At 34.6% G+C, this 15797-nt stretch overlaps 1 protein-coding gene and 1 long non-coding RNA gene across 3 annotated transcripts; both read left to right on the top strand.

Annotated features, from left to right (window-relative positions):
* The first annotated feature begins 206 nt into the window (after positions 1 to 206).
* On the top strand, positions 207 to 10179 carry LOC111249091 (chromobox protein homolog 1-like). Of its 2 annotated transcripts, none has more exons than XM_022802455.2 (5): positions 207 to 428; positions 6079 to 6210; positions 6394 to 6489; positions 7344 to 7484; positions 8004 to 10179. In XM_022802455.2, the coding sequence occupies exons 1-5, from the start codon at positions 369 to 371 to the stop codon at positions 8061 to 8063; spliced, it is 489 nt and encodes a 162-aa protein (XP_022658190.1). In that variant the 5' UTR covers positions 207 to 368; the 3' UTR covers positions 8064 to 10179. The 2 variants fall into 2 exon arrangements, with proteins under 2 accessions (XP_022658190.1, XP_086832235.1); XM_086976109.1 differs by lacking the exon at positions 207 to 428 and adding an exon at positions 447 to 479.
* Positions 486 to 3370, top strand: LOC147758095 (uncharacterized). Its single transcript, XR_015317966.1, has 2 exons — positions 486 to 690; positions 1769 to 3370. It is a non-coding gene; the product is annotated as an uncharacterized LOC147758095 (long non-coding RNA).
* Positions 10180 to 15797: the final 5618 nt, after the last annotated feature.

The raw sequence follows: 15797 nt of genomic DNA on the forward strand, positions 1-15797 counted from the left end.
TATACCAAAGAATTCAAATTTAGCGCCAAAACAGTTTTTATCCATTTTTTATTTTGCTGAAATCAAATATGTGGTAACAATTCATGTTATTCGTTGACGATCTATATGTTATCTACTGTGGTTCGTATGTGTTCGAAATTAGAGTTTAAAACCTGACTTTAAGCGGACGATATGGCAATTTCCGGTCGCCAAAATTGCCCGCTATAGTGGAACGGCGTCGGTTGCGTGCTGTGGCCAAAACAGGGCGCTGTAACAAGCATTGTCCGCCTTCTCGTCGGTGTTAGTACTACTGCACGTTGGTGGCCCATCAACACATCATAATCTAGTGTGCTTTGGGATTGACTTCGGCTGCGCTAGACATTTTAATCATGTCGGAGGAAGAATATGTAGTCGAGAAGGTTCTTGACAAGAGAATCAGAAATGGCAAGGTATGCGTAGTTGGATAGCAAACTGAAATACGGATGAGTCGTTGTGCGAAGGTGTGTTATTAAGTAATCAGTGGTCTAAATCAATTTTTGAAAAATTTGGCTAACAACTTATTTCAGTGTTTGCTCTTGACTAAGGCTTTCATACGTAGATTTAAGTAACTTTCATTGTATCTTCCGGAACCTGAACCTACATGTAAGAGACTGAATTCAAGAGCCCGGGTGAAAATCGTGAGTCGCTTGTGTTATTTCCGAGAATGTACAGGTGCGAAGATTTTTTAATGGTAAACAAGTGTTTCAGATGACCATGCACGTTAGCTGACATGTTCCTTACTCTATATGAAAACTGAATGGGTTGAAATGATGCAACACGTATTTCTATTTTATTTTACCTGAAGCTTTTGTGAGTGTAAGCCCATTGTGCGGTCAATGTTTTTATAAATAAAACATGCAACTATAATGTTCGTTTCATATTATCTTGTTATGCTAATCTACCCTCGTCTGGTTACTTATTACTTATTGACATATTAAGTACTTGTATATAAAATTGCATATCTTATATCTTCTATACCATATACATCTCGGTAGAGATACACTTCTTTATTCACAACCCCGTAAAGTAAAATTTCTATGGTAGTGCTACCCAGTAATTACGCAATTTGAAACAATTATAGCTTGCTTAGTATTGTGTATGTTTATTTTGCAACAATTTATTATTAGTTAGTGCATTATACCCTGCATTACTGTATCCACATGTATATATCTTGATTAATGTTACGTGTCATAATTACCAAGCGTTAGAAAACTGAGTGATCATTTAAAATTAGAAAATAACAAAAGTAATTCTTGTTGCGAACAGAGAAAATGTGGGACACCGAATAGATTATTTATTATTGTTTAAGAATTTATTATACTTCTTTAACGTAAATACCGGAAATGAAGGATTATTCACACTAGGTACAAAACACTGGTTATTATATTTTCTGGAAATGCTTTTACATCTTATAGAATTAGTGTGAACTGGAATAGATTTTATTAATGAACAAGTGACCAGGCATTTTTTGAATGAGAACTTTTTAATGCGAAAAATTAACAAAAAAAATCAAAAGGTACAAATTCGTATGAAAAAGATTTCATTTTATGAAATTATTGCACAGCGTTAACCTTTATGATAAATTAAGTTTTTGTTAAAGTGGCATTCGCTGAGAAGCATAGTCTATCCGAATTAAGAAAATTTATTCGCACAGGTATTTTCGTTCTCCTTTTTACCTCAGATTATGAACTAAAAGCGTGAAGTACGCAAAAAATTCAAGAAAAATTTTTGGTCCACATATTTTTTACAGAGTCGTCGCTCTGTTGTCGCAGTAACAAAACTTCACCCGCTTTAGTCATGCATACCCATTGAAGTTCTTGAACAGCCTTCGGCAACCCTGACCCTGAATTTATTCACTCAGAGAAGGCTTTGATCACGACTGCTCATGTGCGCTGTACACGCTTGAAATATGAAGCAAACGTAGGACATGCCTCAGCCTGAAATGCTTCACAAATTCCGGCTTTAGACCTTTTTAGAGACTAATATTAAAGCTGTTGGTTTGTTCGTGATTGTTGGTATACGCTTCAAGATAACTTCTCGCTGTAGAGATACTTCGTCAAAAAAATAACTAGAAGTATTTAGATCTGAGTACATATATAAATCGATTTCTGATGTTTTCTAAATGATTTCACCCATTATCCGAAGAACATTCGACTAACATAACATAAACCCAAATCGTAAAAGCCAACTTGATTTGTGTAAGTATTCATTATTTTTTTTTGTGAAGTTAACTTTGCTAAATGTTCACACTAAACTGACAAAAAGAAAATGTAGATTTTTCCATCGTTTCATATAAACTAGGATCCAGGGACAAAACTTTGGAAAACAAATCTGGTTTAAGTCGGGAAAATTCTTAGTTTTTTGGATGGTGTTGCACTAATCGATTTTAGTGAAGGTTTGTATATGTATAATGGACGTTAGCCATGGGTTCACGCAAGATATATATAGCATATGTATTCATAATAATTCCAATAATATCGTCAATTGGTTGCACTTCGGTCTTTACTCCAAGAAAAAAAATCGTTTAAATGTAAAGAGTTTTAATTTCAATACCGTATATGTAATATAACACATAAAAAGTGTTTTATTTTGCAATTCTGGCAATCGAGGTAATCTAAGTGAATCTCGTTAGCGCTGTTTGCCTAAGTAGGGCTAAATGATATCGCCTTGGCTTCTTTTGTGTTCGAAGATGCCGTTTAGTGCAAAACCTTTGCCTCGCTGCTAAAAAACGAGTGTGCTGTGCTATAAAATATCAGTACCGTAACACGACTTTAAATACCTTTATTTATGTTTATTAATTAGCGGAAAGCGCCTTCAAATCACTAAAGCCAATGCCTCGTAATACGTGTACCTTATAATAAGATTGGCTATATTAAGTACTTTTACATAACAGTGGTAAGGATTTGCCTTCCAGTCATGAAGAGAACTTAGATAAAGGGGAGGGCCACCATAAAGATCAGAGTCTAGGCTTTTCGCTAGTATTCCGGTCGTTCCAGAGACTTGTTAATTCATTTTACTAATGTTTTTACTTTTTTTTGGGAATATTTTTCGTATATAAAAAAAAATGATAAAATCTGCTGTACATACGTATCCATGCTCTTCTCAGTGAACCAGCAAAAAACGTTTCAAAACAATGCACACTCTGTTTTCAGATTTGGCGCGATATATTCACTACGTTATAAATAAAAAGTTCTACTTCAAGTCGCGAGCTACCTGAATTGTGGATCACATCGTTTAGCATTTCAGAAAAACTAGGTCTGCTACTCCCCCTGTGCGCCACTTATGAATGTTAATATTATTATTCGTATAATTTAACTTAAATATAAGGTAAATATTTTAGGTTGAAGAATGAGTTTCCGGGTTTTTGTTGCATCTTTTTTCTTTGGAGATTTCTTTAGTAGTCATTTTATGTATACAATTTAGAAGCTCAGAGATTTGTCTTTTTGCTCTGGTGTGCAATTTTGTTGACTTAAGCCAAGACTAGTATTCCAGGCAGAGAAAAAATAATTGCCAACTTCAAAAATTGTTGTGAAAAAATGTATTGTTTTGAAAAAGTACATAGATAATTGAAACCGAGACAGGTACTTAATGCGCAAGCAGTTGTTCATATTTAAAGAACCGATGCAGATAACCATTGTTATAATGGATATATTATTATGCAATGGAGTGGCCCAAAACTGATTCTTCGCAATGATGCACATATAACGGCACAATATTTGTTGTTACTGGTTTCCTGATAAGGTTCGTGTATGTCTGTGTTCATTCCACTAGCGCAAATTTATTTTTCAAACAAAATAATGGGCAGCAGTTTCTATTAAAAATATGGTATGAAAAGCAACATACGTAATCAACAGAATGCGTTTTTTATCTATCGTGGCTTAAACGTTGCGTATAAGCTATAAATGAGTTATGTTATTATCTTAAATATAAACTGTAAGTTTCACGCAGTTTAGTTACTGCATGTTTAAGTTCAAAGATTGCTTTAGCAGCCAAACATTAAAATGTAAACAGTATTGACAAGAAAGTGTGCATAGGCAAACCAGGGAAAAAATCACTGTGAAGTTCTGCACGACTTACTAGAGTTTCATGATGTTTCATGCGACTTTGGTTGTAGGTACATTAGCGTTATGAAATAATAAAAACATTCCGAAAAGCATCTTTTTTACTGATTAACTACTAATCTATTAATCGTACCTCACTCCCGCTTTCAAGCCTTATCTTGTGTGTTCTATTTTATGTATACATGTATCACTTACTTTTAATGAACATATTTCAGAAGTTTATTTTGCGAATATTGACTAAAATTTGAACCAAAAAGGGCTGTTTTCAATCAAATTTTCTGAATTAATTCAGACTACTTTGCTCGAAACTTCACTTAAAAAAATGACATTTTCCTACCAAGCAGTCTTGCCATAAACTCATTTCTTTGTATAACGCTATGAATAATAAGATAATGAGTGTATTCTGCAATCATGGCTCAGTAATAAGCTTTTATTTTAGAAAAGGTTTGCTTTCGAAAAAGTAGAATGCAGCTGGATCATAACTGTGTTGAACGAAGTACCCTCGACCCGATTAAACACGAGGATGGACACGAAGAGGAATAACTATTATCTATGCATTTTTTTTAGAAAAATCTCGCGTGTAGGTGAAAGCTACTTGGTTGAGGCCGGAATTTGATGAAAAAAATGCTATCGGTATTTAGTGCCGAGTCGTTATAAGCGACGGAAACAGAATTAACTGCTAAGCCCGAAAGCCTGCTATCTATAGAATTCGACCAAGGAGACTTAATATTGTCTTTTGGGATACGGGCGATCGCACACCTCTTTGTCTATTTTGCTGGCGATAAATAATAGACGGTTACGATCTTGGCTTATTGCTACACTGCAGAGCAAATTCAAGATGAAAATTATATCCTTCTGACTTAATAATGAAAAAGCGCAAGTCTTAACTTCCACAAAGGCTAGACTGCAGCAAATACCTCATGTTCAACATGCCTTTGCATTTTAAGGGTAGTACTCTCTATGCACGCAAGTTTCAGGTTTTCCATGATTCAATTAAGTCTAGGTTCTGAGATAGTTCTTACTCTTGGAAATAACTATGTTGGGTCTATACATTCATCTTTCGAGGGACTATTCTAACTAAACAGACATCAAAATTTTGTGTAAACATTTGTTTTTAGCTCCTGTATCAAAATTTATCTAAAGACAATCTTGTAGCACACTTGCAGTTGTGGTGACACGGATTCTATCATATTAGTATCGATCAATATGCATCTAGAAACCTAATGCAAGAGTTGTAATTATCTGCACTTAAGTGTAACGCTTTATATCGTCTTACGAACTGTGTTTACTGAAATAGGTAAGGTGCAACGTAAAAATAATAATAAAATTGTTTAATTAAGGGTGTGATTAGATAAAAAAAAACACGTTACAACACAATCCTTGAATTAATTTTCTAATTATATCTAACCTTAATCCTCTAGAAGGCCAGTACTCATCTGAATACCCTCTTCTTTGAAAAGCATCTAACCTATTTGAAAAAGCATTTGAATTCGAAGTGCTAGTATAAAGCGTATACACAAATTTCAATGTGCTTGAAAACCTTCTATATTCATTCAAACTGTTAGTTTAATTTCGTTAATAACGTTTAAATACGTTGTTGCTAAAATTTAGTTGCCTATGCCGATTTCTATATTATTTTGCCAAGCCAAATTCTTACGCGGATCTGCGACCAACTGAAAAATTGAAAATTGATTGGAAATAAAAACGTCTGCAATTTTCACTAAGTGTGTAAAACGGTCATTTGGTGTAAGTTTGACTAATAAAGTTATGAGATAAAACCATCCTGATCCCAAGTATCAAATACGCCAGTACAATAAAATACCTTCATATAACCTGCATAATAATGTGAACGCTTAAATAGAACTGCAATGATATAGTTAAAATAATTCATATTGTGACTCCTCTTCACGTTTCAAAAGCACTGCTTTATTTTCGAGACTCAGCACAGAAACATCGTACTACGTCATTGGTATATTGTTTGACTTTTATTTTTAAATAGGTTGAATACTTTCTCAAATGGAAAGGATATGGTGAAGACGACAATACATGGGAGCCAATGGAAAACCTAGACTGTCAGGAACTTATTGAAACATTTGAGCAAGAGCGAGCAAAGAAAGAAGCAGCTAAAAAGGTATATACTTTTTATTCGTGACATGAGATTTAAACAAAACTAAGGTTTCATAAATACAGGCTATTTAATTTTTATTTAGGATCAGTTCGAATAGTCAGTTATATTTTAGGAATCTCTTGCAATGCAAAGGCTAATTGACTTTATATATCCTTTTCTGTGAAATTTTTCTTTCACTTTAAACAGGATAGTGTTAAGAAAAAAGCTACAAATGGTTCAAACGAAGTGGCCCCTGCCAAAAGAACGCCACCTAAAAGTGCCAAGGAAGGCGGAAAACCAAAGGTTAGTTGTTTTGTAATTATAAATTAGTATTAATAATACTTCAAACGAAAATTGAGTTTTTTTACATAGGGCTAAACACAGCTGCCTTCGCTCAGGGCAAACGTGCTCGACCCTTTGATTTAGCAGATGAATTTTAGTAGCAAAATGGTTATAGCAACAAATCCCGGTGCTGCCATCTGGCATAGAACAGCTTTGTTTCTTACCGTTCTTATGTCACGTTACCGACTGAACCAAACATATACTGTCATTATAAAATTTGTAGTGAAATAGTATACGTGAACAATGTCAAGTATTCTATATACATAAGTTTCCTTATCAAATCGCTAAATTTGCGCATAGCGATTATACGCCAGGATTAAAAGGACAATTTAGGTATTTCCTATCTATTATGTTAATATTAAGTTCATTTAAGACACGATTATATAATAATTCAACATTTGTTCCGCAATATATCACATTTGGTTGGCTGAATTAGCCCGAGTGAATTACGGAATGTTATATCGCAGTCGATATTTATGTAATCCTCTGAAGAATAGTTAAGCAGTCCTTATGAGTGTAGGTTATCTAAGGAACCGAAAATGTAACAATTAAATGTAGAGGACATATATGGTAGCATACTGAAAACGGCTCAAGACTTTTTGGATCATCACTAAGCAAGGTTTAGAATCTTAATTAGTTTCGTTTCAATTTCATATTCTTCCAGTTTTCAAACCTCTTTTAACCGCTTTCCCGTCGGCCGAATTAACCTAGATGATTTATATAGAGCTTTAGAAGTTCAGTCTACAATAAATAATGGAACTGCGAAGAGAGCCACAAAATACATAATGTTAGTGTTACTGATATTCGCTTTTTAGGGCTTCGACCGTGGACTGGAGCCGGAAAAAATTATCGGAGCAACAGATTCATCAGGGGAGCTTATGTTCCTATTAAAATGGAAAGGAGTCGACGAGGCCGATCTTGTACCAGCCGCGCAGGCGAATGTTAAATGTCCACAGGTACCTAACTGGATTAGACAGTGGTAGTTAACTTTTAATATTAAAACTGAGGTACAAAATACACTGGATGATATCCCTAACATTTCTCATTTTAAAAACGATACGTTAACCGGGGATGTACCTTCAATAATACTGAGTGAAAGTATTCACATTTAGGAAAAAGGTATATTCACGTCTTCCAAAAGAAAAGATTAATTTATCAATAGATATGTTTTGACTCCCTTGCGTAGAGAAAACTAAAGTTAGCATCAAAATGTTGAAAACCGCAACAGGCAGAACAAACGAGATAAATGTTTATTGGCAGGTTATTCTATTCTTTTTGGTAAATCTTAATTGCAGCAAAAAGACCGATTGTAACACTATTTTGCATACAAAAGTTTTTCGGATTTCGACTAATTATTTTAAAAGAAGATTTGTTATTACTAAGATGTCGTTAAATACATATTAAGTCAAAAACGGTTAACCTCGGAACTAAATTAGTTAATAGGAATTAATAGTCTTTGATTTATCAAATTCCAGATTGTAATCAAGTTTTATGAGGAACGGCTTACGTGGGCGCCTCCCGGTGGAAATCGTTAGTCACAAGAACGAGCTCACATCAAGTCTGACGATTAACGTATCGGAAGACCAAGGTCAAACAGCAGTAACAATAACGCCTATAAATGCAGACGACCTGGAAATGTGATGCGTGCCAGCTTCGTCCACTTATGTGAAACAAAAACAGTATAATAATGCGAATCAATTTTAAGATGCGTAATGAAAGATTTACATTAATTTATACATTTTGTAAAGACGCAAAAAACATCAGTAGTAAGGCAACTTATCCGTACACTCTATATCAGCGACCACTAGTTTATGCAAGACAACCATTGCGTTATAATGGAATATCTAACAGACAGATTTTTCATGGACAAGTGTTTTTGACTTAAGTGTGATAATTCCACAACAGGAGGTGGGGCTAGCTATAACTGCTGATCTTCAAACATACGAACCCTTGAAGGCGAGCCACGAGAATAGGCGCGAGTGCCAGTGGTCTTCTTTTTCTATAGCTTATAGTAGTAAGCATTATTGGGTTGTTGTCGTTAATTCTTCAAATTACTGAAAAATAACGAGATAAAGCTTTAGCCGTTTATTTAGTTTCGCTACTTCAACCTTTCCCAAACACTAATAATACTAAGTATCCATGCATGATTTCCATATCACAACAAATTAGTCTCTTAAGAAACAGTGTCGGCGTATGGTTGTATAATTACTTGTAGCGATTCCTCATCGGTCAATAATTATGATCAAATAACGGCGACGTCTGATTAGGAAATACAACCAACAGGAAAAACATCGGCGGTGAAATTGTATTTTACAGTAAAAGTCGCCGTCGTCCCTTCTGACAGAAACACATATTTAGAAAAACAGCCTAGCTGTTACATGTTTTTTTTTAGCTCATTGATTCGAGTTTGGTCATCCTCATCAGACAACATAGATGACCCGATAAAAAGACTGCGTATCAGACGCGATCAATGATTTGCGGCCTGTACTACGAGTTGTAAAGGGCTATTTGTTTCTATTTTTATTGTTGGCAACTCATTGAAAGTTGCTGTGTTCACATATGTTTCGCCACTATAGTTAAAACCTTCAAATTCGTTTTGACAGAAATAGTGTAAATTTACTTGTGGCGCGTATTTGTCACCTCCACAGCAGAAAAATATATTCTATAACGTTACGCGTGCGAATCGTGAAGCAGTTGGTTGTATTTTAATTGGAGGTGATGGCCAGTGCAACAGTGAAGTACCCTTAAAGTTATTACTTTTCAAGAGATACGCTCATATATATATATATATATACATATATATATATATATATATATATGTTCAAGTGACAAAGGATGGCTAGTTTACCTCTACTGTCGGGTAAAACTGAAATCGCCGTTCTTCGGCTTGAACTAGCGCCTAGATCCAGTTAATGTGTTGGAGACCAGAAGGGTGAAGCAAAAAAAGGAATGTAAAAATTGTGTATAATTAAAATAGAGGCAAAGACCGATAACAGGCGAAATAACAAAACACCTTTGTAGCCTGATATGAGCTTGGAGGTCAGCGGGAAATTCCAGCAGACATAGAAAAAAACAGCTAGATTAAGAAGAGCTGTCTGATCATTGCACCTGATCAGTACTGTTTATAGCAGGGCTGGAAGAGATAACACTGGAAGTACACAAGGTAACCATAAAGACCAATGCAAGCAAGTGTCGAGTGAACAAGTTGCTGTGTAACAGAGGCAAGGTGAATAATAATACAATGGAAAATAATAACATATTTAACTATATGAGGTAGGTAGCGTATATGGTTCGAAACAAATTAAGGAAAAATGAATTACGAGTTTTAATGAAATGATGAGTACATAAGTGCTTTCTTTCGGGTAACTTCACAGAAGGGAAAAATCTGTTTCTGTTTGCGTTGTCCTTAGGAATGGTAATAATAGAAATAGCATATACAAGCGATACGAAATTTACACTTTATACGAAAAACACACGCGTGTTGAGTGAGTATTGCATAAAAATGTCACCTAAAACAGCTCATTCTGTCACCGTAATGCAAGAAATGTCAGACGTTTCCCGCTGTTTCTGTCTTCAAGTTTTGAGAAAATATATCATGAATAATTTATATATCGATGACAATGGATGGGAAAATAAAGGATTTAAACAGAATGCTTTGTGGTTTTTATAATCTCTTATGGCTTTTCAACTGTACCAACCACATGAACTTTGAATTTGTTTAAAAAAGTAAGGTCGTAGTGGGTTTGGCATAGGTTTTTTTAGGCATATTTTAATAAATGTTATATTTGGCATAGTGTTGCTATGTGCGCATTAAATATGAAGTTAAATTGGATAAGATCGTTCTTCTGCAATTCTTGTGGATGTCTTGTTTAGTTCTCACTTAATAAAACTGTCGGCAACTGCGAAAGGGCTGTGCATGAATGTTGTAAATGTTTCGACGCTTGCAGAAGATTGAATTTGAGGGTAATTTTATAGTGTCATCTGAAATATTTGCGAGTTAGTAAAACATGATTCATATTTTTGAAGAGTACATTTTAGTGGAGACAATCTTTTCTGCTATAGGAGACGTAATGCTTGTTAAATGTAATCGCAAGCTTGTTAAATTAACAAACTTGCGATAGCTTGTTAAATTAACAAACTTGCGATATATTTAATAACATATAAACTATCTAAGCGAAGATTCATGTTTTGTGGTTAGATGAACACTTTCCAAAAGGTACATCCTTTCTGCTGTGCGTGAAGCACGTTGAATAGCGAAGTACATCTGAGCTGCTTTTATTTGGAATTTGTAAACTGAATTCGATTTTCGTTTTTACTATTGAGTAGGAAAAATAGATTTTTCCGCAACTGCTTACAGTTGATGGAATTGAAAAACTTGAAAAATACGGTTTGTCAATGTACACTGGATTAATGTTTTTTTAAAGTGTGCTTACAGGCTTTTATAAAAGAGTGTTTGAGGATTTGATTAATTTGAGCTATCGCAGCGTGTAGTTTACATTCTTTTGTTGCACGCATTTTTTTCCGAGATAGTTTGTCCATGAAACCTAACAACAGATTGAATCATCTTTTGGAAATCCGTTCGATAACTGGTGACAATTTGTGAAAGAATAATACACTGTAGAAGGGAACGGGGTTTAAACGAATTCGGCTGCCACAACGAGCATTCCTAAGTCTGTAAAACACAACCCACCGACAATGAGACGTGCTTCAGTGAAGTTTTTACCTTAAAATTTTAATTATCTAATAACACAAAATAAGTCCATGTTACTCTAAACATACTGAGAGAACAATGACGCGCAAAAGACATTGCTTTCTAAATATACGTATTGTTTAGTTATATCCCAGTATAATTATACTTATTTTACCGAAAATTGAAATTGTCATTTAGGTAGTGTCGTTTCCTCTACCTCAATCCTGCAAGCTAACTTAAACCTGATAATGCAACAAACCGTCAAGTACCCCGAAAACTGGCGATTAGAAAGCATATTCCGAACTCTGCTGCTGCTGAGTAATTTGGTTACGCAAATTATAATATAGAAATCACGCCACATGCAAATATTTTTTAGGGAGATTTTTTATTAAATTCGTTTGTGCTCTTATAATGTTATCACCATTCTCCACTTCGAACGATATGCAATTACTTAGCAATAATCGTTTTTACGTTTCTCATTTATCGTTGATAGTATTTGGTACATATTTCGCTTCTAGTAATGCACCTATAGACTCATTTCATAACAAACTCTTTTCCACCTGTCAGTTGTTCAGAATTTTGGTTAGTTATTCATAAACACCGAGAGTGAACATCCTAAACTAACGACAGTAACATTACTATGTCAAGAGCTTTTAAAGCTTGTATTGTTGCCTCTAACAACTATTCGCAGTATCTGAACACCGGTAAATTATGAAATGGCAAAATATAAGCCTTGCGAAAAAATACTTTTTTGAAAATTTCTGTTGTTAGATTCTCGTGGGGCGAAACTCGTATAAACTCAATAATTTCGTTCGGTCTAGATTAATGGGTAGTGTCATTATATTTTTAGATGATCATAAAGAATTACACACAAATGCTCCAAAGCGATATTGTCTTCCAGTGCCCAACCCGTATGTAAATATCTGAACGGTGGTAATGTTGAAAAACTATTCGCTCTTTTGAGGACATACACTCTCTGCTTACCAGGACTGAAACAAAATCGCACAACACCCTTGGATCTACTGTTCCCTAACCACACTACATAAAACATGTTAGGGTAATTCTAAGGCGGCTTAGAGGGCCCGCCAATCGTCAATCCTTGGCAAGTCAAAAAAATAAGCACAAGAAGTATAAAACACTTTAATACTATATCTGAACTTTCCATGATATGATACAAGGTGATTGGTTATATCAAATAGTGACACGATCAACCAAATGAATTAAGATTATTGAGCGCAAATATAAGTTAAAGAAACGCTGATAGATTGCAAGACACGCGTACTGTCGCTAATCATTGGATTCTTAACGTCGTAAGATTAATCCTTTGCAAAATCTATATATGGTATTTTATTCATCTAATGTACGCAGAATTTCATGAAGAAAATCATTATAATCTTCGATGTATGTAAGGAGTTTTTGTGCTATAGTCTAATATACGCGTTAAAAAAAAATTATATACTAGAAATATGTACTTACACTAGTTTAAAATACAGACCTCGATCCCGTCCCGCTCAAGGCTCATAGAATACCACTTCAGACAAATTTCAATAAATGGACAAGGATAAAAGAAAATACTAGTCTAACTATTTCTAGATAGCATATTTACACAAATTAGTTATAGCCAGCCCACCGCGCACAATTATGCTTAACTTCACAATTATGCACAATTAGTAAAGACGAACTTTGATATGGTTTTCGAGACCTTCTTCCGTCAAAACATAACCTACCTCTACTGCTAACCTCTAATAATTTCAAAAGAGAGGCATGTCAACGCTATCACTACGTATCTACAACGCAATCGCAATAAAGTTAAGCGTATTCCGTTGACTGGTCAGTGGAATCGTCATTATTGTCGCTAGCGATCTGAAGGTGTGTTTTGCTTCATGCATCAAAGTAAAGATATTACGTACCATTGAGAATAATGCGATCTTCTAGATGAGGATAGACAACCAGGGGATTCCAGCAGATAATCATCTAATATATATCTACTCTGCAAAAAAATTATGAATTGGTATAGTTGGATGTGACGCTTTGGCGAGCATTCAAAAATAGAACGTGATGAATTCTGTTCTTCTAGGCAACTAAATAGTAACAGAACATAGATTTAATGATATGTATATGATTTGTACCATTTTTCCAACCTCAAACAGCAGTAAAAATGCATGTTGAAATCCCTACTCAACGTGTTTAACTTTTCCCATTTTTATGTAAACGTGGTATCTCACAGAAAATTGTATAGAGAAATAATAATGGCCTAAAGTACCTATTTACTGCTAAAACTGTTTTGTCAATTAGACAGGCACAAATCGTAGCACACAATACTTTTATAGCACTTAATGCGAAGAAGCTAGTGAAACTATTATTATAAGCGACATCATATGAAAACGATACTCCCAAATTAATTTCTAAAGTGTCCGCTGTTCGTTTTGATAAAGTCTAGTTAATAAATTAGTATGTTTTTATGATTTATGCAGTAAATAAGACAAAAGCCGTTAATGCTATACAATTCATTATGATTGTACATGAAGTCACTTAACAGCTTCAAAAATTGAGAGACAATACACGAATAACAAGTGATGCTGAAAGGGGTGTTTTAGCACAAATCCGTATGTATACCCATTGTCACAATTTATAAAAAATACTTAGCTTTTAAATAGATAAAAGGACGTAGGGACTGCTGAATTTTTGAACTAGATTGATGAATCTACTTTTGAACTGATAGTTCGCATTATTACACTCAGAGTGGACCACGCACCTACAGTTGAAATGCGAAAGGCGCTTTGCATGACCACTTCTTACACAAATGTTTTGTTGCCAAAACGCAACGAAGTTCCATGTATTTACCTGCTGAATACGGAGCGCGATTATGATATTTACTTTTTTGCATAGAAAATATTGTGAAAAATATAATTATAATAATAAAAAATATAAATAAATAATCAAACAGAACTGTCTATAATTTAAATCGCGTAAACTAGTAAGAGAGGCCCTATGATAAATAATATGCACCAGAAATGATGGGTCAAGCATGCATGAATTTTATCCTAATAAAGAGAATAACAATGGGGTAGATAATCAATAAATGAATGATTGCCCTACTGAGTTCAAGCGTTTGAATTAGAAAAAAAAAGTGCTGCTAAAGATATTAATGTGAAATATCATAAAACACGAAGAATGAGTTAGAACAATAGAAAAATATAACTTCATTGCTGACCAACATGTTATATTTTAGTGATTTTCATTTATTATTTTTTTATTAGAGATAATAGTCTAAGTAATAATCTATAAACACCAAAACTCCGTGCTCGACATGTATGAACGACCTTCCCTTTCCCACTATGCTTTATGTTATCTGAGGGCACATCTAAGCACTGTACAAACTATTGAAGCAGTTTACTCTATTTGTATACACTGAAACCGAGCTACCATGTACGTAAAAAAAAGTCAAAATTGGACATAAAAAACATTTGAACTACGCTATTTAATATCGCCCTAGTAAAACGATGTATAGTTAACCCTTGTAAGCAACTTACAGCTAGGATATATCACTTTGTGTGTGTACAGAATGTATATTGTATTAGAGTTAAGTGGTTTGGATCGGCAACTTATAATTCATACATTCAGTGACTGGTTGACTAATCACGGAAACGTTAGTCTTGAAAGATCGCTTACATAACAGTAAAAAAAATATATATACGTATGTGTATATGTATTCGTATACGTGTACGACTCTCGACATCAACCCAATATATCTTCAGCATGCTTAAAATGTACAATATCACTTGTTAAAAACACTGGCTGAATTGTATATTTCTTTTGGTAGATATTCTTCAACTGTCGCTATTATGCCAAACTCTGTCCGCAACGAATTTATCTTTATAGTGATAACTTTAGTCGGAACTAAAGGAAGAAGTAGACGAAAAGGATTTGGCTGTCCACTTCGCAAATACACCTCAACCTGCGGCAGCTCTAGAACGAAATGCGAAAGAAATATTTAATTAGGCTCACACAGTTTGTCATGGAATTGTTAAACTGATTTATACTGCCGCAGGATAGACTCGGTAAACGAAATAGTGCTTAAATGTAAAAGGCCAAAGGATTCAAACACAAGGTGTGGAAGGCAACATGGCGCCATCCACTTTATTCGAGATTCACACACATACCTGATCTTATGAACGTTATTTATTTCTTATTGTTGCATTTGATAATCGCAAATTTCATTTTGGATAGAAGGAATAATGTGCTCTAATTTGAAGAAAATTCACACGAGCGCCTATTAACAGTTGTTAATATATTTACGGACTGTAGCCGTTAGTTAAGCGTACAACCTGTACAAATGTCGATATATTCCTTGCCGGTCCGGTTGGCATTATCGCATAAGAGTAGAATTCCGGCCCCTAATCAGATCAATCCACATTGATCCATCCGTCCGTTCTATCGCCCGTATACCTATTGTAATAATCAATTTCTGTGATCACCAGAGTATCTGTGGTTAATCAACGAGATAGGTGGGCTTTACGATGAGCTGACATCTACGAGAAACTGCATATTCATCTTTTCGTTTTCTCTATATCTATAT

This window comes from Varroa destructor, unplaced genomic scaffold (genome assembly GCF_002443255.2).
Source record: "Varroa destructor unplaced genomic scaffold, Vdes_3.0 BEIS01000001.1, whole genome shotgun sequence".
Classification (NCBI taxonomy): Eukaryota; Metazoa; Arthropoda; class Arachnida; order Mesostigmata; family Varroidae; genus Varroa; species Varroa destructor.

Coding starts and splice junctions, on each gene's coding strand:
- LOC111249091 (XM_022802455.2), top strand. CDS start 369: ATGTCGGAGGAAGAATATGTAGTCGAGAAGGTTCTTGACAAGAGAATC. Junction 429..6,078: donor AGAGAATCAGAAATGGCAAG/GTATGCGTAGTT, acceptor ATTTTTAAATAG/GTTGAATACTTTCTCAAATG. Junction 6,211..6,393: donor AGAAAGAAGCAGCTAAAAAG/GTATATACTTTT, acceptor CACTTTAAACAG/GATAGTGTTAAGAAAAAAGC.